The 27,458-nt window shown below is 43.9% G+C and overlaps 1 protein-coding gene across 3 annotated transcripts in view; it reads right to left on the reverse strand.

The window, feature by feature from the left end:
- LOC149261654 (P-loop containing nucleoside triphosphate hydrolases superfamily protein) overlaps positions 1-27,458 on the reverse strand; it is a 407,150-nt gene that overhangs the window by 219,258 nt on the left and 160,434 nt on the right. For all 3 annotated transcript variants that reach the window (XM_089422575.1, XM_089422571.1, XM_089422565.1), the window contains one exon: positions 15,046-15,089. In XM_089422575.1, coding sequence (XP_089278701.1) covers positions 15,046-15,089 — 44 coding nt within the window. The remainder of the gene's footprint in view (positions 1-15,045; positions 15,090-27,458) is intronic.

Raw genomic sequence — 27,458 nt, forward strand, 5'->3', positions numbered from 1 at the left:
TAGCCAGTCCTACTACTCCTCTTCGGGGCTCCTGTAGCAAGGTCTAATCCAAGAGGCCGGGTACCTCGAGGATCCTGCCCCCCATCGCCTGTAGTCTACCTAACTACAGCTCGATGTCTCCCCACTTCCGCTCAAGTGGTGCATGTGCACTCATGGCACAGTGATCGTCTGTCAACACTTCCTTATTTTCCCTTGCTGGTGCTGCCTTAGTCTCGGAAGACTCTCCCTTACTCTTCTTCCTCGGACACTAGGTCACATAATGACCCACCTCCCCACAGTGGAAGCACTTGATCTTGGAGAGATCCTTCTTCTTCCTCTTTTCCTTCTTTCCCTAAGATGCTAGGGCAACATCTTCCTCCTCCTGCTTGACTTTGATCCCCTTGCTACTAATGCCCATCTTTGACTATCGTCTGATGTCTTCTTGGCGAAGAGCAGTCCACATCTCGTCCCAAGGTGGAAGTGTCCCTCTGCCCAGTATACTCTGGACAAATACCTCCCAATCTTCTGAGATAGCATTCAAGGTTGTCCTCACCATCAATTCCTGATCCGACGTGGCTTCTATAGCAGTCAATTGATCTCGGATCTCATTCAGTCCTCCGAGGAAGGTGTCAATCGATTCTCCCTTCTTCATCTAATACAACCTCAACTGGTTCTCTAGTAACATTATTCTCTGCACAGAAGTATGTTGGTAGAATTTCTTGAGGGCCTCCCACATCTCATATGCTGTTTCCTTCTCGGCAATGTGTGGTACTACATGGTCCTTGACCCTATCAAGGATGATGCTCGTAGCCCTCGCCATTGCCTCCTCGTACTTGTCGTTATTATTTGGGTCAACTGAGATAGCTATAACCTTCACGGCGAAGTTCTTGACACGATTTCTGTCAAGTACGGATAAGATTTTGGCCTTCCAATCTGCGAAGTTCGACGCTCCGTCCAGTCTGACCTGGTCTCTTACTCCGTGTAGTGCCACGATGCTCTTCTACTTCCCTCCTGGAAGTTCTCGATCTGACTCCCTATGAGTCTCGATTTCACTCCTGGAAATCCTTCTGCCAATGTCGAGATGCCCCCTACTCTGATGGTCTGTGCAACTGCACCACTGATCCAGATTTCTCGGCTAGAAACCCTCGGTAGCAACTCCCTCCTCTTGGCCTTGCCCTGTCAAGTACTATTATGACTATAGTACCTCACCAGCTCCACTCTGCAAAGTTCCCACAGCCTTCTAAACGCCAGCAACTTGAAGGTGAGAGCTCCTAGGCTCTGCACAATCCCGGAACTAGCAACCCGACCTCCTCAACCAACTACATCAGCCGTCCTAGATTCTGCATGACGCTCCCTTTGCCTCCCTTAGCCTCTGCGCTGCTTCTTCCTGGCTCACCCTTGATGACCCAGGCACTACGTCACCCTTCCCTTGTTGTTGCTCTGCTAGAAACAGCGTTCGTCACCTTAGGACAATTGTTTTCTGCTGCTATTGCTCCGCTCGGCTAATGTCCTCAGTCCTCTTGTGATCTACAATCACGCTCTGATACCATGTTGAAGTTTCTAAGTCTACCAGTTAGAAACCCTCCATGCACTTTGTCTGATTTATTCCTACCTACTTGTTATGTTGCTTAACAAGTTATTTACAATGTAAATATTGAAAATAAACACTAGTGCATGCTCAACATATTACAGATCAACAACTGAAGGAAACAGAAACAATCACACCAAATCACACCGTTATTTTTGGACCAATGTCCCTGAAAAACCCAATGTGGGAAAACCGATGCAGCTATTTGAGGGTTTTCTTATTAAGCACTATCATAGTACAATCTAGGTGCCAAGTCCAACCTACCCAACAGAGAATTTCCTTGGCTGTAATACGTCTCAGTTGGAGACAAATTTCCCGGCTGAAACCCCGGATAATCCTTCTAGCAGCTCCTTAGCTCCAATCTGCCCCAAAAACCCCAGCATCTACCTTTCTGGACTACGTCAGCCCCTCTCTGCCCAGCACTGGCCTTGCGTCACCCTGAATGGATCTGCGTTAGCCTTAGGAGGCCTTGTGTCAGCCTTCTGGCCCTCTGCGTCAGCAACGCTGGCCTCTCTGAAGCTCTGTGCAGCTCCCGACTACCTTTGCGTGGCCCTACGTGAGCCCTAGTTGCTACTGCGTCACTCTCTCTCGCTACTGCGCTGCTCTTCCGGCACTATCTCTGCCTCTTTGTCTCTTTGTACGCAATGCCCCTCAGCTGTAACTTCGATCACTAATTCTATCTCTCTTAGCAAACCCCACTCTAGAGAATAGAATGATTGATCACTCTAGTGTACTCTCCAAGTGACCCTCAAGCCTCCTCTTATACTTTTCTCGTTGATATATCAACGACCGAGATTAAGTCCCTAATCAACGGCTAAGATTAGATCTAGCTTGATCCATGTCTTTTGGACCATTCTAACACAGTTTCATATTAATTCACATTAATATTTTAATTTCCCTAAGTTTAGAGTTAGGGACTCCATTAAAAATATTAATTATTTTAATATCTCCTAAACTGTTTAGAATCTACCCAAACCCTTTCTGGGTATTGGAGATCTCATGTGCCCCAACCTCTCCACCAAATTTCGTGGCTAGAGCACATCCGATGCTACCACAAATCAACGTTGTGCCCCCAGAAAATGTGCATTGTTGATCCCAATTGTTGAAGATAAAGCTTTGTGGAAGCCCTGAAATGGACTCCTCTAATTTCTAGCTAGGGAGACACTCGAAATTCCTCGAAACCAGTCTAGATTCCGTCTAAAACCCCTTTACTAAGCAGCACTCCAAACCCCTACGTTGAACAACTCACAAGAGGCTATGTAATAGACAAAAGATAATGTGGAGTGCCCCCTTTTTACCATTATATACTCATGGGCCCACGCTTCCTCCTTAGTGGCCCCCACTTTCCTGCCAAAAGTCGCCCCCCTTTAGGAGTGTGAATTGCTCTCGTGTCCCACTAATTAAGCGTGGGACCCACTTCACCCATATCTCCTAAGTCCAAAAATGCCAAAATTGATCCCCTAATCCTTTGCCTCTTTGCCCAAGGGACAAAATAGGCTAAAGGCTATCCTTCTAGCAATCTCATGGAATAGAAGATATTACACTCTCAATGGGAGACCATCCTCATCTGGGCTCTGAAACAAGTCTTGCCCATTAGGTTTTGTCAAGGCCAACCTGGAGGCATGTTGGATCATGTGGTGTCATTATGAAGAATCCTTCGTGCTATGTCAAAGTAGACCAATGTCTTGTGTCCTAAGGGTGCTCTAGGACATGCAACATCTGCTCAAATCATTAGGATGCTCTACTCTCTCAACATTGCATCTGCTAAGCCATCTATCTCTCTAAATAGGCCTGAGTACCTATGTAGTGGGTGCCCTCAAGGCCTAGGTTGCTATGGACTACCTGACAAAAACAACATGAACTCAAATGAAAGCAACAATCGATGAAACCCTAAGATCATATATGCATCTGAGTGGACCAAACTTGAATGTTAAGAGCATATTAATATTTCAAACAAGGATCACCTTCTGATATCTAACTAGACCAAGTCTCATAAAGGTGTTCCCTACCTTGCTAGAGGTGGTTGATGGTCAACCGTATTAGGTGCTTCTAGCCCCCAATATTCAAAACCGGACAGTTCATTGGGCCGAGCTATCCAACCAATAGAAAAATCGGTTTTAATCCCCGCATACTAAGGTTTTGGGGTCTAACTGGCCATAAATCGATCGGTTTATGATAGAACCAACAGGTTTTTCCATAAACCAATCGATTTCGTCATAAACCGATTGGTTTATTGCCGGGTAGACCACGGGCCCCACAAAAGGCGGTTTTGTACTTTTTGAAGCGGTTTTGAGGGAAACTAGGGGTTGTTTCCCTCCAAAAATAGCCCCTCCAAGCCTTTAAAAGGTTGCCTCCCCACTCATTTGCCTCACACATCTCATTTGGAGTTTTTGTGAGATTCACTCTGAGCTTGGAGAGTGTTGAGTAATTGTTGGAGTAGTCGAACAGCATAGAGTTTGGGTTGAGTAGTAGCCACCATGCCTCCAAAAGCCAAAGATAATGCATGGGCTCATTGTGATATGATTGATGGCAAAATGATCTACAGATATTGCCAAAAATCTATTGAAGGAGGGGGTATTTACAGGTTCGAACAACACTTGGCTGAGATAGTTGGCCATGAAAGCCATGTCGAGCACCAACTGAAGTAATAGGGCATATTAGGGCAGAATACCTTCATAAGTTTGAGACTCAAGTCACTCAACCAGTAGAGAAGTTTGTGACTCAAGCAGTTGAAAATTCTGAGAGTTGGGACTCAACCAACTGAGTTTGACCATCATTGAAACTGATCATGTTGATCAATAATATGTAGACTCGTAATAGGCCAGTGGCCCCATAGCTTGTAGCATTGTTTTTGGATTCTAGTGGCCATTTAGAGCCTCATTGATTATGTATTTGGTTGTTGATATGTATTGCACTCGGTGCCATTTTGATATATTCACCTTTACGTGGTATATAGATGAGGAAACTTTGCATATTTTGTCTCTATTGGTTTGGAATCATGGTTTTAAATCTTAAAAATAGTTTTTCATTAAAAATTAACTATTTCATATATTGTTTTAAAGACCAGACCATTGAGATCTGACCAGTCCCAATTTGACTGGTCTCGGTTTGATAGGTGCACCGGTTCGGTCACCAGTTCCAATTTTGAATACTATGTTCTAACCCTCAAGGGGAAGTGACAGTTCCAAGGTCCACCTCGCAATGAATAGGTGTTAGTGTAAGTATGTGACAATCAAGGGGATAAGGCTTCATGGCCAAGTGTCATGGTCAAGGGGACCAGCTGATGGGGAGTCCACATCCTAAGTGTATGAATGCAAGGGAGGGAGCAATCATGAAGGCATGAGTTACCTTGCTCGGCCTACTTTTACTAACCCTCTTGTGCGCCTTTTACTTCTTGATAATGCTTTGTATTACAGTGCATAGCTCAAGGGTTAGAGCTTGCTTTTTATGATGTAGCATTTATATTACCCCTTGAGATAGTTTATCGCTTGTCAAGGTTAGGACATGCAAGGGATCCTCTTGATGTAAAGGAGCATCATGTGCTTAGGAACCAGGTGATGGCTAATGAGGAGGGCAGAGCTCATGTTAGGCTTTTTCCCATGTGCTAACTTATGTCCCAACCATCCATTGCATTTTGATTTTCTTCTTTTCTTTAGTTATCGCAATGATTTATATTTCCATTCTTTTAGTCACATCAACCTCCATGGCAATAGTTTTATGGCCCTACTCAAGCAGTGTGGACATGTAGGTGCCAAATCCCAAAGAACCAATGATAGGTTAGACCAAAAGAATAAAGTTGGAATATGGAGCTTGTAATGTGTGATGGAAAGTGTCAAGTATGACAAACGGGATAATGAATACACTATCTCAATCATAGCTTTCCAAGTAGCGCCCCTCCTATAACCCTTAAGGCCTCAAGGGAGGTCCCACTGGGCTAGGGTTAAAGATTAAGCCCCCCTAGTAAGGTGAGAGAACATATTTATAGTCAAGATTAGTCAATCTTCCAGATCACCCCTCTATCCATACTAAATGCCCAAAACAAACAAGTATAAACACCTAATTGCAAAATGATCAAAGTATCTTTTGTATAACAGCCCAACTTCATCCAAGTGGTAATTGCCCAATGGGGAGAGGCATGTAGTTAATGCAGACGGCAGAGGTACGTGGCATATCATCGTCAAATAGTGGTTGTCAAGGGTTGTTGGATAGCTCGTTGTCAAATGTAGGAGAAAGTTTTACTCCTATGGGGTTACCCATTTTCGTGGGTAACAAGACCAATAAGGCAAGAGCAATAGTGGATCTAAATAAGAGTAAGTCAAAATATGTCATGAAACCATATGCCAAGCCATCAAAAGCCCCATCAACCCATCAAGGAGAAGGATGACTTGATCAAAACATGCATAAAGGTGATGATAAATGTGCATGTGTCTACAAATGTGAACCAAAGTGTTGAAATTCTATAGCATGTGCAGAAGAATACAATTTTATGATCTGGTAATTACTTCCTAATGATTATGAAACAGTATTTTCCATGCCACTGATATAATTGAATAATTACAGAGAAGATCAATTGTAAATGCAGCAGAAACAATAAAGATCATAGAAAGACATTGATGCACAATAGACTCAATATTTTTCACCTGGGAAACCCAATTCAAGAGAAAACCCAACAATCTTTTCTTGAGGAGAAATTGTACTTTCAGCAAGGTTTACAACTCAGAATTGTCTAAAAATTTGTGCCAATATTACAAGTCAATTTTCTAGTCAAACTATTGCTGGTCAAACCAATCAAAAGTCAACTCATAAATCTGCAGTCAACTCAATCAGCTGCCTGCAATCAAGCTCAGTCAACATCGGTCAAACTCAATCAATTGCCTGCAATCAAACTTCTTGCAGTCAAACTCGATCAATTGCGGTCAAAGTCTGCGATCAAAGTTTACAATCAACATTTGTCAACTCAATCAACTCCTCGCACAAGCGGCCTCTAAGAGCGGAGATGAAAGTGATAGACAACAAATTTCTCCTTAGCCGAATTTCTCCTCCAATAGAAAAGATTGAATGAACTTGTTATGTTGATGAGTGTATCCTCACATGCACGTCTATTTATATACAGCTCTAATGTTGAGTCGAGACCCATTAAGAAGCCCCTCATCAAAAGGAACCCTATCACTTATTGAGCCTACATTACAACTCAACGTTAGACTAGAATTGTTTATTCCACTGGTGGATCAAAACCCCATTAAATAAACAAATCGAACCCACTCTATAAAAAGTAGATCACTCCATCCTGAAGAAGGCAATGTGAGTACTGTGGGCCAAACTCCCTAAGCCAAACACCAGGGCTAATTAGAGAATGACTACCCCGGACCATTCACCCCTAGCCAAATCGCCATGGCCCCATGAGTGAATGTATCATTCTCCCCTAGTCAAATCAGCATGACGACATGGGAGAATGTCTGCCTGATGTTGCAAAAACATCAACACAAAGAACGGGAGCACTCTAGGCAGGACCATACTGCATGCCATGAGTAACTCATATGTTTGTAAAATTCATCCACTAGAGCTAGGTCATTCAAGAAAATGATCCCTAATAATGCCCATGTTTATCCGTCCATGTAACAATCCACGTTTAAGTAAGGGAGTATATGCAAAGTTCTTTATGCCATGATAAGCCAACCAAATGATCAAACCCATGCAATTTCCACTAAGCCCAAAATTGCTAGGGTGTTCCACTAAGGGATCCATGCATCCTCATGTTTGATCATCTAGCAAGAAGTGGAGACTAGAATGTCACATGATCACATGTAATGATAAACAAGTATAGCAAGCAATACATCATCAGAACTTCTAGCACATCATCATCCATGTCATCAACAATCCACACAACCAAGTGAACACCCTAACCATCCAAAACTTCTTGATATAAAAATTGCAAGGGTAGTGAAAAAATTCACCGATATACGCCTCATGCAAAGTGACACACCTTATATGTTATTATTTTATGCTTGAGATGAGGTTGTCTCCTTCCTTCGAAGTTGTTGAGCTTTTGTTGACTAAATACATGGACCATGGTATTATTTTATTTATTGTTGACATCTTCTCCCTTGCATCCATCTATTAACACAAATTTTAATGACATCGTTACACAAGGATAGCACACTACCTAATATGCCACACATGCTACATAGAGGAGCTCTTTGCATGCATATTTTACCATTTGTTAGAGAAATTTCTCTTGGGAGACTTCACATGCCACCCATATCTATCCATTGGCACAATTTGAGGATATTTTAGTGAAGCAACTTGTTCTTGGAGAAGGTTGAGGGAGCAACACTCATATTTTGTTCTTTCTCTCACACATGTGGAGGTTGTGGGCTTAAACCCTAGCCATTTTTTCTATTTTAGGCGCGTTTATCTGTATACTTCTAGAGCAACGTTGCACGAAGCGGGGACAAAATAGGGACGTTTTCTTGAAGCAGGGACACGGAAGCATCATTTTCCAAAAATCTAGGAAGCGAAGCGTCTCCGAAGCGTCCACTATATATATATATATTGCATTTATATTCAAAACAAGCATCCCAAATACCAAATTAGTTGTAGAAGACATGAAAACATGCATATTTTTACATAAATCAAGATAGATATGGCCTCCATGATTCCATTACATTAATGATTAATTATTCAAGCATCAACCATCTATATTCTAGCAATTACAAACATACATCAAATTTTTAAGCATATTATAAAACATTTAAGCATATTATAAAACATAAAACATAAAGCATATTATCTAGCAAGTGAGCAACTATCAACATTAGTCATGTCCAAAATTCAAATAATAATGTTTACAAAATAACCCACTTGGCCACCACCAAGACAAAAAGGTTCAAATTCACAAGCCTACAAGTCTAATGATTAATCTATGACAAAAGTAGTAAATTGTGAATATATCTACTAATCTCTCCTCCTTCCACCACGAAGAGTACGTGGCAATGGGCCTCCACGTGGTGGCAATGAAGAAGATGGTGCCTGTGCAAGTTGTGGCACTGAAACTGATGAAGACAAATCCCCTGTTGTTGGTGTTGAACCATGAAACCTGGGAACCAAGGGACCAAATGCGGGTGATATCTCAACTCCATCATCATCATCCCGGAATCGCTCAAAAAATTCATTAAAAAAAACCACTAGTTAACAAAAAAAATTAAAAACAAGAATTAGGGAAATGCTTTATAAGAAAAATTGACACATTTGAGTTCAATGGACATACTGCTAATTGACTGAATTTTGAAAATCATACCACAATGGACATACCCGGATAAGAGCATCCTCTAATTGCTCTAATCGCAACACTCCATCCTCCAAACTCGGCTCCTTTGGATTCCTGTCCCAAACCTTAAGGTCTTTATTAGTCTTTGCATCATCATAGTAATGGGACAAAAATCACAAGTTGTAATGAACATAAACCAAGCTCTCTGCCCGGTCTAAACTCAACATGTTCCTTTTAACATTGTGGATGAAAGAATAAGAGCTCCAACACCTCTCTGCAGAAGAAGTGTTTACCACCTGTGATATCACCGACAATGCCAAAGTCTGTAGAAGTGGAGTAGCACCTCCATGCATGTTCCACCACTCAAGAGAAGAAAAACTCTCAATCTCTAATTACATGCATGCTCCCAAATGGACCAATGCTAAGCGTATAGTTGCTCAATTATTTCTGTACCATGGCAGCCTCCTCCTCATCAGAGACTAATCTATCCAATGCAATCATATATTTTCTAGAACCTTTAGATCTAGGTGTGGTTTTCTCCTACTCCCCCCCCCAGGCGTTGGTGTTGAAAGCCATGATGGATGATAGTATTTAGGTGTCAAAACATATGCTAATGCACGCAACGAAACATTTAGCATTTCTGGTCGGTCTTCCACCTCTGCACAAATATAATTGTACAAGGTAATATCTCTACGATCAATAATGTCTTTAATCTGCCCGAACATGTTATCCATTTGCTTCTACACCTCCCCAATTATTGGCCGATCTTAATCTGCAAACTTGATCATGTAATAAATTGGTTTGGTGATTTGCAAAACATATTTAACTTGTGACCAAAAGAACATGTCAAGAATAGTGTCCTTGGCTAAATTAGCACCATCTCTATCAATGTTAATTTCCTCCCATGATTCAAAGGTCACCATATTAGTTAAAGCTTGTCTCACCTTCACTAGCCGCCTAAAGGTGAGGTAATAACTTCCTTGCAACTGCAACTTGGAGCAAGTGCCATAGAAGTAGTTTACCCTTGTATGCCCTGTGATAAATTTAATTAGTTGCTTCCCTTTCCTATAAAGCTCATTAATCCACCCACATTCTTTATGCTTCACAATATCATGCATCAAAAGGTTCAATGTGTGCACCAAGCACCAAGACCAAAAGATGTGTGGATGAGTATGCTCAATAACTTTTCCTGCTGCCTTACAATTTGCTGCATTGTCTGTGATCACTTGAACCACATTATTTGGACCAACATCTCTGATTGATTGCAATAGGAGATCTGCAATGTGTTTTGGGAACTTGCACTAATGGAGGAGGAATCATGACATGTAATAAATACTGCACCACTAGCAGAAACACTAGGAACATTTATCAAATGTTGGTTTCTAATATTTGTCCACCCATCTGATACAATAGATACCCCACAATCCACCCACTCATTTGTAAAACGTGTCAAATCTCTTTGAACCTTTGCTTGTTCTCTTTCTAATAACACTGTTCTAGCTTTCTCATAGTTGGGGGGCTTGTAGCCTTTTGGGGCTTCATTGATGGCCTTTACCATTTCATGCCAATAGGGAGAGAGAAGCACATTGAATGGTACACCGCAAGCACAAATAAATCGGACTATCTTTCCATCAACATCATCCCTCCCAGCAACATTCAGGAAATCCCCTATTGTTCTTTTACCTCAAGAGATTGCAGATGTACCATGAGGAGATGAGCTACCAAATCTAGAGGTTGCACTTGATTTAGATTGAGTTTTTCGTTTCTTGCTTTTTTGTTGTGCAACCTCCTCTATTTGGATGTATTTTCTTCTTTGTTCAACTAAAATGTTTGAGCAAATTAGTATCCCCACAGCACCCTTTTTATCATCACTGCCCATCACCCCACAAAGATGCCTCCTCACACAGGTATATGAACCACTAAATGGTTTTCCTCCACGACAACCATGAGGACACAAAAATTTGTAGCTTCCACCACCTTTCCCCCCTTCAAGTTTGGTCACATAGTTCCACAAGGGTGTCAATGCATATTTCCCCTCTAGTGTTTCAGTGTTCCCTTTAGGTTCATTCCCTTCCTCTTCAAACCCTTCCTCCTCATCATAAATTGGGTCACCCATATGGGGACCATTATCCTCTTGTTCTTATTCCCTTCTATTCCTACTCCCCCTTGCCATCATTAAAACCAAAAGTGAAATGATACATAGAAGCCAAAGGAACACCATCTTGGAATATGAATATAGATGGTGGACAACCTGCAATTAAATGAGCAAGAAGAAAGAATGGGAAAGAGTAGGAGAGGGAGGAGAAAAATACAAAAAACAATGACAAAAAATGAGGGAGTTTGGGGTTTGCACTTACCTCTTTAGCTCTTGTAGATGGAAGCCCTTCTTTACATCTCCAAGTTCCTCCTCCTTCTCCTAGCTCCTCCTTTTTCACTCCTCCAAGCTCTCCTCAAGTCTCTCCTCTCTTTCTCCTCTCTTCTCCTCTCTTCTCCAAGCTCTCAAAAAATACAAGTGAGCAAATGAGAGATGAAAGAGCCTTTTAATCCCTTCATTCCCTACCCTAACCCAACATGGACCCACCCCCAACCACTAGATAGAAAAAAAAAAATTAAAAGCGTATTTGTGGGGTCACACGGTGGAACCAGCTCGCTACCCACAGAATCGGTCGCGATCCGTACGGATCCGGCCCCGAAACGCAGCATTTTGGCCGGGTGATCCATCGCTCAAAATGCGTCCTGACAATTCCAAAACGTGGATCGGGCCGAACAATTCCCACAGGGAAGGAAGCGGCTTTTCCAGCCTGATCCACGTTTCGAATTTCCTGGATGCGTTTCCGGCGGCAAATCACCCACGGTTCCATACGGGTCACATTTCAGGGTTTTGATCCGGGTGAGGGGGTGTTTCGTGCAACACTATTCTAGAGCACTCCTATCCTTGAGTATTTTATTCTTTCCTTGGAGGTTTTCAATGGTCTTATGCCTAGATTCAAAAGACATCCTCTTACCTTGAGGTCTCATTGCTTGGAGATTATACATGTGACATTGGTCCACCTATTTCATTAGTTGTTTGACTTGTCATCTCAAATTATTTGGAGGATAATGCTATTTTAAGTTTGTTGATTTGGGGTAACATTGAATGTGCTCTAGCCATGAAAATTGGTGGAGAGGCTAAAGCACATGAGATCTCCAAGACCCATAAATGGTTTGGACAGATTCTACCTGGTTTAGGAGATATTAAAATAATTAATATTTTTAATAGAGTTCCCAAGTCTAAACTTAGAAAAATAAAATTATAATGGGTATTAATATAAAACTGGGTTAGAAGGTTCCAAAGGACATGGATCAAGCCAAATCTAATCTTAGCAGTTGATTAGAGATATAATCTCGGTCGTTGAAGGACCAACAAGAAAAGTATAAGAGGAGGCTTGAGGGTCAGTTGGACATACACTAGAGTCATCAGTCATTCGATTTTCTAGAGAGAGGTTTGCTAAGTGAAATCAAATCAGTGATCAGTTTGCAGCGAGGGACAGTGAGTGCAAAGCAGAGAGGCAGAGATAGTGCCGGAAGACTAGCACAGAGGCAGAGAGGCAGACACAGAGCCAGAGGGATCCATGCAAAAGCAGCAGAGACTGTGCAGAGGCCAGAAGGGCCTGCGTCATCCACGCAGAGGCTGCAGGAGTGACGTAGAGAGCTAGAGAGGTTGCACAGAGTCTCGGAGGGCTAAAGCAGAGGGTTTCAGGTTGACGCAGAGGCCAAGAGGGCTGACGTTGAGCTTCAGATTATGCTGGAGAGGGAATTTGTGGAGCAAACTTTCCGAATATCTGCTTCCGAAGAGAGGTATTGCTGCCGGAATTTTTTATCTCTGTCGAGTGAACCAGTTTGGCACCCAATGTACTCAGAAAAGTGTTGCTTAATAATAAAAACCCTCAGAACTGCTACACCGATTTTCCCAAGTTGGGTTTTTCCGAGGACGATTGTCCAAAAATAACGGTGTCCCTTTTGTGTTTGTCTATTTCTTTCTGTTGTTGATCTATAGATGGTTGAGACTATATTGTGTTTATTTCAGTGTTTATATGGTTAAATAACTTGTTAGTAATTAAACAAGTAGGCGAAATAAACCAGAGAATACAGATATAATTTCTAACGGGTAAAACTTAGAAATTTCAACAAAGTTTTCATAGAATAGATACAAGGTTTTCTTAGAGATATTATTGTTTTATTGATGAGGTTGTTGACCCAGAAAGCTATATAATCAACACTCCTATTGTAATGGTTGTTTAAAATTTGTGGAGACACTAGTCTATTGTTTTGTGTACTAATGTAACTTATTTGGAACTAAGGTTTCTATGATGGAACTAATTTGTTGAATACAAAGGATAGAATGCTCATCTCTTCAAGTTTGTCAATGGAAGCTTAATCCCTTTATAAGCCCTCACTCCTCTTGAGACCTACAATAGTGAATTTTTTCATTATTCTTGTGATTTTCCTCACAAAGACATATTCTATAGGTAGCTGGAGCTTCATATGAACTAGGGTCTGTTGGTCTTCACTTGGTTCCTTAGACTGTTAATGATATGGATGATGATGTGTTAGATGCCTTTGACGGTTTTTCACTTGGTATATTTTCATATATTAGAGAAATATCATTGCACTTGGCGTCCATATTTTGATAGATGATAGGATGTGAGGATATATGGATCTCTTGGTGGAACAAAACAACATTTCTGGGCTAAGTGGACATAATAATGGCATATTCATTTGGGTGGTTTCATCATGGCACAGAACGTTTAGCATACACCTTTTTTACATACGGTTTATTACTTGGATGAGTGTGTATGAGAGCACAGTTAGAGCCCCTTTTCTCCAACAGAAACTAACTCAGTAGCCTAGCCGTTTTCATATGCTACAGATTAAAAAAGTAATGATGTAATTAATTAAGAAGTGACTAATGAAAAAGAATATTATAAGTCACTTTAATAAAAGAAGAAAAAAATCAATGGTATTTGGATGACCCATGGTATTCTGACAATCCATGATTATTAAACCAGATGAGAGCTCACTCCTTGGGCATGTATTTGGATTATTGTTTTATTGTTGATTGAGTTGAGCTCTTGGAGCTTGTCTGGGTGAGAGCCCATATTATTTAGAGGGTTCGTTTTGGTGGAAAATGATCCAACCTAGCTTATTCAATCAAGAGGGGTTTCAGTATTGATTTATATACCCTAGCCACTCAAAAAAGGAGGTGTCAAAACAAATCTGCTCATTGGGCCTAATGTGGAGATCATGAGAAGAGGCCAGCCAGATCTCTCACAGGTGCATAAAGTTGGAGGAGTCGTCGTCAGCCATACAGATATTTGCTGGTGTAACAGATTCTTAGAACCATACTTAATAATAAGGCTGAACTTTGCTGAGTTTGCTACTATTCTCGTGTTAACTTTGGGTTGCAGCATTTCTGGGTTTTCATACTTCAAAATTTATTTGTTGCGCTGATCATTTTTTCGGTGTAATTTTTTTGAAGCAAAATTCCAGAAAAAATTGTCAAATTATTTTTTGGAATATTACATATGTTTTATGCAATTTAAGACTTGAAAAATCCAAAAGGAAATAACAACCAGAAATCAAAAAAAAAATCAACCAAAAGCTCATGCATGCAAGCTAATTGATAAACTATGTTTCCTATAACAAAATACTCTCTTAGCACTGCATTATAGATAGGGACAGAAATTTAAAATGTATTCATAAGAGTCTGTTTCTTGGCATTCAATCGTAACCAATTATCGACACTTCATTAAATCAGAAAAGTAGATAATCATAATACCCAAGCACTTCTACTACGTGAAGTCAAATATCGACTGCTTGGCTTGTCATGAATATACTCCCAGCAATGCATTATTGTGAGGGTCGAAAAATATAGAATGTAGCTTAAAAGTTTCTCTTTCAGTTCAATTGTAAACAGTTATTTGCACCATGGAAAAATCACAAACACAGCTAATGACAGCTGTAACGCGCTTTCTATTATGTCAAGGAGAAACTTCCAATTGGCTTGACATAAATAAAATATGCTCTCAGCACTGCATTACTGAAATACGGAAAACTTAGAATGTATTCTTAAGAGCTTATTACTTGCAGCTCAATGCAACACTGGTATAAACTATGAAAAATTAACGAAAAAAGCTAATGATAATAATCACTCAAGATAAAGAGCACTTACTGCTTGGCTTGCAATGACCCGTGCACAAGATGTTTTTCCTGTACCTGCAAATACAATAAGCAATATCAAAACCCATGTCACTAAAAATCAAAAATCATTTCCAAGAAGAGGCATTGAGAATTGTTGTAACTAAGCAATAGATATATTAGTTTCCTTGTGCAATTTCTGAAGCATCTTTCACAGGTGAATCAAATATTCAATAGTTTTTTTCATAACAAAAACACAATTACTGCTGTCAAGCTCTTGCAATATAACCTTTTTCAAAACTTTATTTAGTGGATCTACAAACAATTTTAAAATGGCATGAAGTTTATGTTGAGATTTTGGCTTGGAAGGTGATTGTGCATGGATCAAGTGCCATGACATGCACCGAGTCACCTTAATTATATCCTACAGCAGTTAATTAATGAATTTCCTAAGTCAAGATCTAATTTAATTTAGTTGTTGGTTACCCTTTTACTAAAAAGGCAAAGTCAATGACATATTAAGTCATAGTCGTTGATCTTAGTAGGTCAAGATCAAATCTCAACCGTTGAGATTAGGGATTTCGCTTGAGATTAGGGTTTGATCTTTTTAATAGGAGGCTCGAGCCAAAGGAGAGACACAATTGAGTGGGACAAGTTGGGATTCATTGGAGTGTAGTGTTCGGCAGCAAGAGCTAGGAGAGGCTAGATCAAACTAGCTAGAGCGAGATCAGCACAGAGGCCGAGTTAACCTGGGTCGGGTAGGCCGAGTTTCTTAGAGCGAGTAGGTTGAGTTTTCTCTTGGGCCGTGAGGCCGAGACTTCCTTGTGAGCAGAAGTTCTTCTGTTGGGTTGCACGTGCGGGTCGACAGGGCTGAGATCTTTTGTTGTGTATTGGTTGGAGCAAATTCTGGTAAGACTGCTATTAAAAATATTTCTCCTGAAACTGAATAAGAAGCTTAATGTTTCTTAGTTTTCCCCACACTGGAGCTTCCACAGTATATCTGTGTTATTCTTTGTTTCATGTGATTGCATCTGATTGGTTTCGAGGATTTTTGCTTCTGTTCTTATTTGGTTAAAAACCCAGAATATTTGTAGTTACAAATCAGATTAGAAAGCATTGTTTATTTCAGATTTGTGATTATTTGTTGAGACAGAAAATTTGTAGCTAGGTTTAAAGAAATTAACATGGTATCAGAGCTCTAAACTCTAAATACAAAACCAACGATATTTGACATGTTTCAACACAAAAAAATCAGATTTCAATTTCAATCTCTTTGAAGGTTTTATTCTACAATCGCAACCAGTGTTCAGTATGGAGACAGGCGTGAGGATTCTCCGAACTATCTATAGTGGAAGGTTTGAATCTCAGTCATTCTCAAGGAGAACAAGCTATGGAATTTCGTTAGTACAACAGTGGTGCCGCCAAGCTCAGATCCAATTGCTATTGATCTGCATGAGGTCAGGAGGGTAAGGTGCAAAGGATTATTCTTGACGAGGTCAAAGATCATCTAATACCCCATTTGTCAGAGAAGGATACTGCAAAGAAGATGTGGGATGCACTCACAAAACCATATCAGAGCAACTATCAGAGTCAAAAGATTATTGCTCAAGGACAAGTTGCATGACACAAGAATGTCCAAGGGTGAGAGCGTTACATCTAACTTGTCCAGGCTAACACAGGTTAGGGATGAGTGGTTGTTGTTGGAGAGACAATTGTTGAGGAGGAGCTAGTGTGTATAGCCTTGAATGGCTTTTCGAAGCGTTGGGAGGTCTTTGTCAAATGTATTATGGGCCAGGATCACCTACCCAATTAGGCGAGGTTTTGGATGATTTCGTCCAGGAGGAGATCCAGGCAAGTGGTTAGCAAGAGATCAAAAGAAGAGGTTCGAAGAAGACGTGAACCTTTCCCTAGCAAGCAAGGGTAAATCTAAGGCCAAGAAAGGGTGGAGTAATGGATCTACTTCCACGGGTGAGAAGAAGAGGGATCCAAGCAAGGGTAAATGTTTTGCATGCCATCCAGCTAGGTCACTACGCCAACTAATGCCCTAAAAAGAAGAAGGGCAAGCATAAGAAGCAGATTGTTGCTACCGCATGTTAATTTTTTTTAGGGCTATATTGTTCTTTGCTTTAGATAATTGCATTACATCTTTTACACATTGAATTCACCCCAACAGGGAGAAAACCCGGAATTCAATTACCGTTCTTCTATTAGATATTCATCAATGTTCAACTGAGATACAAAGTACATCCATAATAAGATATATCAACCATGCCAAATGAGCCAGATCACTAAGCAAGCCACCATGGGCCATACGAACCACTGTCACCCCTGGACCATGCCAAACATTGTCACTTGGGCCACCCTGGGCCATGCCAACCGATGTTACTCAGGCCACCCCGGGCCATGCCAACCGATGTTATCTAGGCCACCCTAGGCCGTGCCCACCATGCCAACCACTATCTCCTGGGCCATGCCAACTACTCTCACCAGGGTGTTGCCAACCATTATTACCCAGGCCACATTGGGCCATGCCAACCACTATTACATGAGCCACCCTCGGCGATGCCAACTATTGTCACTTGGGCCATGCCAACCACTGTCACTTGGGCCATGTCAACCACTATCACCTGGGGCCACCCTAGACCATGCCAACCATTTTTACCTAAGCCACCCTAGGCCATGTCAACCGTTGTTTCCTGGACCATGCCAACTGCTATCACTTGGGCCACCCTGGGCCATGCCAACCACTATTACCTAGGCTATCCTAGGCCATGCCAACTGTTGTGCCGAGACCAACATATACACTAGTGCTGAAACTAACATATACAACAGTGTCGAGATCAATATATATACAACAATGTCATACCAATCTATATAACAGTGTCGAGAGCAATCTATATATAAGAGTTGAAACCAATTTATATACAACAAAGGATGTTGCCATACATATGCAGTGAAGAACTGGGATGTCAATAGAGGAACTGAAATGCCATATATAATTGTAACTGCAAAAGAACTGTACATATACCTAAAAAAGAACCATACATGTAACTTTAGAGGAACCATACATATGATGCCATATTTAATTCAGAGAACATATAATGCAGAGGATGCGAGACGAGGACTAGAGATGCAGAATTGTAGTCATTGGAGCAAGATCATATACAATAGTTATACTATACTAGAGCAATGAGTTCAATGTTAACAAGACAGAAGACCGATAGCCCATTTGAGAGTCTTGTAGTCTTGCGAAAGTCATAAGAGCGAGATCATATCCATGATATCCATTACAGTAAGACGCCATCACAGTGAAACGATGACATCATTGCTATGCGAAGTCATAACATAGAGATATGAAGTGCCTTAAACATGTGGGAGGATATTGTTGGGTAGCAAAGGCCCTGCGTAACGGTTTTTGGGATCAAAGCCTGCAATTTTGCGTAAAGGTATGGTAAAGACTCCGCGAGATGCGTAGAGCGCAAAGTGTAATGACTCAAGTCAAAGGGTTGTCAGCCCAAAAATAATGTAAAATGAGTTGGCCTGCCCATGGTCCGCGAACCATGGAAATGTATAAATAGAGCAAGGCTCTATGGTTAGAAGTTAGTTTTTGAAAAGTAAGCAATTTTGATCTGAAATGTAATGGGTTTGTAAAGAAAGAAGCCTTGGAGCGTCTGTAAGTCTGAGTCAAGGGTGTTGGTAGAGAGATAGAGGCTCTGCAGATGTGTGTGCAGAGGCCTAGTAGAGTCCGCAACTGTGTGCGCGGACCCCTACAGTTGAGTGCGCAGGGCGGATCTGGTTGTACTGAAGAGAAGATCAATAAAGATAAGAATTTCTGAGTCATTGTGTGGTTTCTTGCGGATCTGTCTATTGCTTATGTTTTGAATTTATGCATGATCTGTTATATGAGCTTATATCTTTCTTTATAATTGCGTGCATGGGGTTTTAAGTTTAAATGTTTTCTTAAAGACTATAACAAGAAGATCAGATCTCTAATAATTTCATTAATAAGCAAGTACACCCATGCGGATCTTTGCAGAAGTCTGATAATTACCCAGAGTGGCGTGAGGCCACAGAACGGTTCATGACCCCTCCAGACCACATCAAGACATCCCAAGGGTGTGGAAACCTGGTTCCAGCACCCTCCCCTGCTACCTCGAGTGAGACCTCAGTCCGCGCTCCGCAGGCTGTTGCCGAAAGGGCCAGTAGCTGTGGGATTTGTTTGGCTAATAACTCTTCTGAACCTGGGTCAAGGCCCAATAAGCCAACAAATGGTTCCGTTGCCGGGACCGGGATCTGCCTAAGGGATGTCTGATGTCGGAACATTGGAACCCTACAAAGAAAGAGCTTGAAGATTGGTTGGATCAAAAGCTTCACGAGTTCGTGGTTTAGGAAAACAGAAATCTGCGGATATCAAAAGAAAGGTGGTTGGATCGTTACATATACACAGAGATCCACGAGATCTTCTTTGCGTCATTCTCGATAGAGTTGTACGAGTGGATCGCGAGGCTAGCTGACAGCGTGGGAAGGTGCAAACTAGATCAACCCATTGTGTGGACTCCGGAATTGGTGTGCAGGCTAGAAGCATCTGAAGACAAAATCGCACGCGCAGTAGATCACTGGTTGGATCGGATAATAGGAGGGTTTATCACTGAGTTCGCGATAGACACAACTGTGAGTTATAGTGAAGTAGAAAGGCGCTTTCTCCAAGGGCCGCGGGGTAAATATATCAAATTGTTGAATACTTGGATTAAAATGTTGTTATGTGAAAAATGGATTATGTGCATTCATTAATGTCCGGCATAACGCGGAGCGGAAGAGGCTATCAAGGAACCGAAGGATTAGAGAACAACCCTCTGATTTCTATTTCGCAAGAAAGCGAGGAAGAACTCGCAGGGTTCTCTCTGAGAAGTGCAGTCCGGTTGATTAAGCAGTGCATCCCACTAATACCACCACTGTCCATGCCATCACCTACTTCACCTGCATCAAATGCATCTTCGCCGACCCCACCTCCACCGCCACCGAGGGTTGGAATGGCGAGTACAGTCAAGTTGCAGGTATTTAAAGGCGTAGGAAATGAAGAACCAAGATAGTTCTGGTTTGTGGTAAAGGCTGTGTGGGAAGCCCAAGGCATAATGAATGATAACATCAAAAAGGCTACTCTGGTTAGCGCGCTGCAGGACTACACGTTGACGTGGTATATAAAGTACTCGAGCGATCATCCGAATGCGAGAATAGCGGCGATCCAGGACGCATTGAACAGAGAATTTAGTCGGCCAAAATCAGAGACGCAGTCAGTCATTGGGTTCAAGGAGATCGCGATGTTACCTGGTGAAACCCCGTGGGATCTGGACCAAAGATTGAAAAGCACAATCCGCGAGGCTAACATGACATTAACGGATGCGCAGCACTGCGCGTGGTTTGTGGCGTCGTTGACACCACATCTAAGGACAGCACTATCACAGCAAAAGATCTCAACCCAAGCTAAAGCATTAGAGACAACAATGAGGTTGCACGAAACTCCAATACAAGATCCGGGGTTGGGAGTTCAGCAAATCCACGCGCAACTACAAAACCTGTGCTTAGAAATGCAAAGCTTGAAGCAAGAAAGGGCGCCCCAACCGGAGGCGTGTACAGAGGTAGGGTGCATTAAATGCAAAAGTCAAGGACACGACAAGGACCACTACCCCGTCTTTGCAAACTATCTAGCGGGAGGGGGCCCGATGCCATTAAAGCTGGAGGTACAAGCAGGGCCAAGTGCGACACCCGCGCTCCGGTACGCCATTTGTCAAGTGGGGGGAAAGCACGCAACAAACAACTGCCACCTGTTGCAGAAGTATACCCAGACCCTGCAGCAACTATATTGCAACTTTTGTAGATCAGTGGGTCACGACGAGCGAACATGTCGAAGTTACGATTTAATGATGGAAAGGACCCCAACCTATCGAGTGCAGACTGAAGCCGTCAGGCCATGCGGGGGATTTCAAGGACGCAGACGAGGAAGAGGAATGGGGCCCGGGCGAGGGCACGGCCAGCTGATATGTTATAACTACAGAGGGCCGGGGCACTACGCTCGCGACTGTACTAATCCAACGAGGATATCTTGTCCATATTATGAGCAGTTTGACCATGAAATGGTAGACTATCTGACGCTTATTTCCCAGATGCACGAGAAGGGGGTATTGCAGCCTACTCCAACTCAAAATGTCCAAATGATGAGGTCGGAACCCTGCGAAGAGGATCCCAGCGTAAACATGGTACTAAGGAGCGGCGCAACCACAGGAGGAGATGCGAGGAAATAGCTTGGAGATGATGGGAAGGGTCGCGATGCTCCTACAAGGGAACCTGACTTGGAAATAGAACAGGTGAAAGGGACATCTAAAGAAGCTCAGAAGAGCTTCACGGAAGTCTCTACTCCAGGTAATAGGGATCCAATTGAGCCGGGAATGGATCCCTTTATGCTTACCACCTTTCTAGAGACATGTATGAAATGCGACAATAGAGCAGTTAAAGGACTGCAAGAGTTGATCACTAGGTGCGCAAGGTCAGGGGAACTGCGCGTAGTCTGGAAACTAGGGAAACATGTCCTGCGCACCGGGCAGGAGATGCGAATGATGGCACAAATCGGTGAATACGAGATGGACCAAGTCATTCTGGATCTAGGGTCAGACGCGAATGTGTTACCTAAGCAAACGTGGGAACGCATGGGTAGGCCCACCCTACAGTGGTCTCTTATTCAACTACGAATGGCCAACTAGCAAAAGATCTTACCGATGGGACGACTACAAGGGGTGACAGTGGACATTGAAGGAGTAAGTACACAGACCGACTTTGAGGTAATAGAAATTGTTGATGATAGTAATCCATACCCTGCATTGCTAGGAATAGATTGGGCCACGAACATGAATGGGGTCATCAACTTAAAAAGACGGAAAATGACATTCGAGAAAAAGTCCCTCCGCGTCATAGTTCCACTAGACCCAGCTGAAGGAGCACGCTACACCGAACCGGTGCGCGACGAGGACAGTGACGATGAACTAGACTGCATCTACCAGATAACAGCGCAAGACCAGGATTGGGTGAATTCCTCAGCAGGCGAAAGACTCTCATGGGAGCGCGATAGTTCCTGCACATCGGATTCAGATGAAGAAATTGAACAATGGCAGAACCGATTACAGGAAGTCACAACACTCAACTACAATCTGATGATTTGATCATTGCGACGCGTGACCAGTGAAGGAAGACAATGGCCAGTGGAAAATAGCGCCCCAACTGAGGAGCAGGTCGTCAACCTTGGCACTTCAATCATAGAACGGAGGCGGCATAGTGTGCCACGCGCACCAAGGTGGGGTGCCCAGAGGAAGTTGAGGAGGAAGGAGCGTGGAGGTAGGAGGCAGTTCCAGGTACAGATTGGAGGATGGGCATGGCCAGGACAGCCACGATGGATCAGGGAAGCCACCCATCCACAACAGAGGACACGGGTGTATGCTGCGCAACCATCGACCCAATTGAATCTGCGCATCACAAAGGTTCACAGGGCTGACAAGACCGTAAACAAGATAGAAGGGGCCAAGGGAACTCTATCCATGGTCGGACAAGCCATTGCCCCTGCAGTCCGACCTGAACAAGAAGACTTGGGCGAAGGGATCCGACCATTATGGGAAGCCATTCGACGCAGCAAAATGAGACTTCGCGAGTTAGAGGAAGCGGGGGCCAGGCTAAGAAAGAAAAGTGCAAGGCTGGATGAAGAAATTGACAAAATAAAATTAGGAGTCACACAAACAGGCCGCGCGAAAGAGCCACTGAGGGGACCGGACCTGGCCGGCTCTCCTACGCTACTAGAACAAGCCGCGACCCTGCTATCATGGTTGCGACTGCACCCTAGGGCACAAGGGAGCACAGACCACAATACGCTACTGGACTCAATGGAACGCGCAGGGTGCCCGCAGCCTGGGCTAGCAGGGAAGAGGAAGGCTCGCACGAGGGGTGCGACCACCTGACTATCTGTAGGAGGCCCAGTCTCAGCGCTCCACACAGTTGAAAGAGGGTGTGGGACTATAAAACAATCTGCAGGAAGGTTGCGCGATTCGGCTGTGGCGTACAGGGCCAGTAGAAAGCATAGTACGCACCCGCGTACCAGGGGCTACGCTGCCGCGTTGGGGGGATGGCAGGTGACCGTTGCAGTTACTGTTCATGATAAGATGTCCCATTTAAGACACCAAGGAGCAGGCGGTGGGCAATTAAGACATAGGGGTAACCGCCAAAATCGCATTAATGAGCCACAGAGAGGGAAAAAGGCCGAATTTGAATTCGAAATAGTATATAAAAAACAGGTGAAGTGTCACAAAACAAAGTTTGAGCTTCCAAAGAACAAAACACCCTGGGTTCAAACCGAGAGGAGCACGATGAATGAAAAACTGATGAAAGAAAGCTCGTGGTTTCAGGAATTGCCAAAGGAATTGCGAGAGCAATTACTCCGGTCGATAGCCACCACCAAGGACGTTACACAGAATCCTACGCCGCAGACAGCTGAAGTTCCTAAATCCCCCAAGACACCACGATCTAAGAAGAATCCCCAAGTAGCAGGACCGGTCCGGACGTCTCCGTGAAATCCGCGAGTCAGTAAATTGACGATGGAGGAAAAAGGCAAAACTATTACAATTGAGAGCGATGAAGAAGTCGAGGATTCTCCGACCTATATCAAAGAAGTCGAACTCGACGAAGAAAGCGAAGAAGACCCCCAACCAGTAAGGCACCCTAAGTATGTGCCTCCCAGGAAAGGGAAGGCCAAGATCCCTAATGATCCAGATGCCGTGGACAACATACTCATCACCCCATCTCTTCCAAAAGGGGTTCCACTTGAAGGCACGGTGACTGGCCGCATTTCAATGATGAAATTTGAAGACTGGGACCTTGCAGATATAGAAAAATTTCCCCATTTGGTGACTAGCAAACTAATGGAGCAAAGTGCGGAAGGGACGGTTACGACACTTCAGCCAAAGGAATGGTTGCGAAAGGTGGAGGAAGTCGGGTTGCTCTGTCTCCTATCCATTCCCCACTTTCTCCGACCCCCTATTACAATATTGGTCATCAGACAGCTGCTCTGTCTGGTACACGATGGATACTTATGGATAGACAAACCCGTCCACATCACGGCAGAACTCATTCATAGGATCTCGCAGCTTCCCTGTGAAGGAAGAGACCCCATGGAAATCGTTGATAAGAGTGGCGATATGACGATGATAGAAACCCTAAAAAGAAATACAAGTTGGACAAAGGGCAGCAAGGGTATGCTATTGACAGTATTTTAGACAAAGCAGTCCGCGTTGCTACCCCGCTGTTGGCCGGGAAAGTGATGCAGAAATGCCACGGCAACGAGGTTCCAGTGATCGTTGTCGCGCTAGCGGAGCAATGCGCAGCAGGGGAACAGTTCAATTGGGCGCAGTTCCTTTGTGACGAGTTCCTGACCAACTGTAGGGAGGTCCAAGAGGAGGGCAAGACCTTCCACTATGCGTGGCTGCTGTTATCCATCATGTTGGTTACCAGCGAATTACCCGAAGACAGCCAGTTTCCCTCCCTGGACCAGGATTGGCCGGAAGCTACCAAATATGCGTCACTCTGGGCGACCAAGGACGCTGCCAGAATTCGAGACATCAAGATTTTCTGGATACTCATGGATGCAAACGTCCGCCAATGGATCAACCAGCAACCCCGGTTGTCCACCGAGGTATATGACAATGTAAAGACCGTAGCTGAGTTTAAGGCCGATATGCACTTTGTCTACCTCGGGGCGCGCAAGGACCCCAACCAGACGTGGTCCACACTTCCTTTCATCGCCATTGACGAAGCTATCTATGTGGTATTGCATACCTAGCCACCAGAATGGCGCGGACCAGATGCAGTGGGGCACAATGAGGCCGCCATCCAGAAACAGAAGGCTGAAGCTAAGCGCGACGCACAGCAAAAGCGGAACGAACAACACGCTGTGGAAGTTCGGGTGGCCCGGGAGGCGGCGCAGACTTCGACAAGCAAGGCACCAGCAGGAGGGGTTGCGACGACAAAGGATGAAAGCGGTTCGAAGGTGCCCACAGAGACAGCCGCGGATATAGGAACGAAAGGAACGCCGCCAACCACCATGGGAGTACCCTTAAAATGGTCATCGCCGACAGAACAGACGAAGCCGCGGAAAAAGGCCAAGGCATCTAAATGGGACGGAGAACTAACCACATTGACCAAGGGCGACCTAGGTGACATAGGGGACACAGTTCGCGAAGTCACCCAGGAAGCAATCGACGAGGCCATGTCAGAGCAATAGATTGTGTTGGGGGCGCTCCACACGCAGATACAGGAACTTGGGACATGGGCATCATAGCCGGGAACCATCGCTACTCATGAAGTTACGGGTATGTCAGCCACTGAGCAGCTGCTAAAGGCCCAAATGGCTAATACTATCGCGATCCCAGCAGGAGCATTGATAACAGAAAATGCGGCGGACAGAGCTGTGGTGGGCCGGCTTACGGGGCTTGGATTAAATTTGGCTGCCCTCCCACGCGAAAGCTTGTACCAGCTCTAGGACAACGCAACAATGGAGCTCCGCGCCAGGGAAGGACGCGCGGAATAGGTACTCAGCGAACAGAGAATTAATATAGAACAGTTGAGCCTCCAACGGGACGAAGCGGTCGCACAGAGTCAGCAGTTGGAGCAACTTGTAGGGGAAGCATGTTCGCATGCCCCTGAGCTAGAGATTGCGACCGAGTTGCCTGTTGGCATACGAATCCACAAGCTGGCTAGTGGGTTCCGTGAAGCAAAGGAGGAGGCCGCGAGGATTCAGTTGGCTCTCAACTTGCAGATTGCAGAGCTGAAACTGTAAGTACAGCCTTCGACGCCACCAAAGGTCACTGAGCAGCGCAGAGGCATCATTAAATCCGGGCGGGAAACGATCACACGTGCCATGAAGGAGTGCGCCGACTTGTTGGATCAGTCGCTTATTACGCTCACTTCACTCCAGGAAGATCCAACCTTACAGCGACTAGAAATAGAGGCAAGGGAGCTCCAACAAGCTTATGACAATGTCAGAGGGACCGTGCAAACAGTTGCTATTATGCAACGCTTGGCCAAGATGAGGGAGGCCCAGGCCCTAAAGATACAAGCTGATGCTGCCCGCTAGAAGGAAGCAATCATTAAAAAACATCTCCAGCCATGGCTTGATGAAGCATTCGCGGTTTCCACCGCCATCGAGCGCAAGGTGGCCCACATGCAAGTAGAATATGCACCTAGCGAAGCAGTTGAAACAGAGACTGATGTGTCGGCGGCACGCATCGAACAGGTACAGCGAATGGCGGAAGAGTTTGCTGCAAGTACAAGCGAAGCATAGAAGTTGTTGACCGACCTCTGCGCGAAGGTTATTGCACCAGCCGAGTGACTTGGGACGAGTCACAATGATTGTGTTGGGGAACTGTTGGGTAGCAAAGGCCCCGCATAACGGTTTTGGGGCTCAAAGCCCGCAATTTTGGGTAAAGGTATGGTAAAGACTCCGCGAGATGCGCGGAGCACGAAGTGTAATGAGTCAAGTCAAAGGGTTGTCCACCCAAAAATAATGTAAAATGAGTCGGCCTGCCCATGGTTCACGGACCATGGAAATGTATAAATAGAGCAACGCTCTATGGTTAGAAGTCAGTTTTTGAAAATGTAATATCCCTTATCAAGGGGTATCCCTCAAACACAAGCAAACTCCAACCAGAGATGGACTGGGAAGACGTTTACCAGATATGCCGCCTCTGGAAAGAGGACGAGATCTGGAGGCTACCTGGCCCTTTCCAGACTCTAAGAGTATAGGAGAAAAACACACAAGTGGTATAGTAGCCGGGAAGCTCAAAGAGATAAAAATAACAGTAGTGTAACATACAATAATGTATACATGGAATATAAGCAAATACTCGAGAAATGCAGAGAGAAACGCTAAGCCATTTTATTATACTGAGTAATGGAAAGAGTACAAGAGGTGATCAGAAAGATAGCACCTCGACTTGCACAAGCCAAGTGAAGAATTACACTCAAAATGGTAAGGAAATGGCCTCTCTCTGAACTGCGTCCAAGCTGCCAGAGAACTGTTGTGCTGCTGCTACTGCTGGAATCAAGTGAGGATTTGGGGCTGTTCCCCTCCTCAGAAAATGCTGAAACTCTGGAATCAACCTCTGCTCAATAAACCTAGAAAGCTTTTCTAAGATAGCTGACCCCAAAAATCACCCCCTTGAGGATCTACGCTATCCCTCAAGGCTCTGCGCTACCCCTGAAGAGAATCCTCCAAAACTCTACCTGAGACTCTGCCAAAATCCTCCAATATGCAAGCGCTGATCCCTTGCTCAATCTCGAAGCTCAAATCCTCCACATAAACCCAATCCAGAGCTCCTACCAAAAGAGACTGCGTCCTCCCCTCTCAAGACTGCGCAG

This window comes from Pinus tabuliformis, chromosome 6 (genome assembly GCF_031772625.1).
Source record: "Pinus tabuliformis cultivar Carrire ecotype Pingquan chromosome 6, CPIR1, whole genome shotgun sequence".
NCBI classification, from domain to species: Eukaryota; Viridiplantae; Streptophyta; class Pinopsida; order Pinales; family Pinaceae; genus Pinus; species Pinus tabuliformis.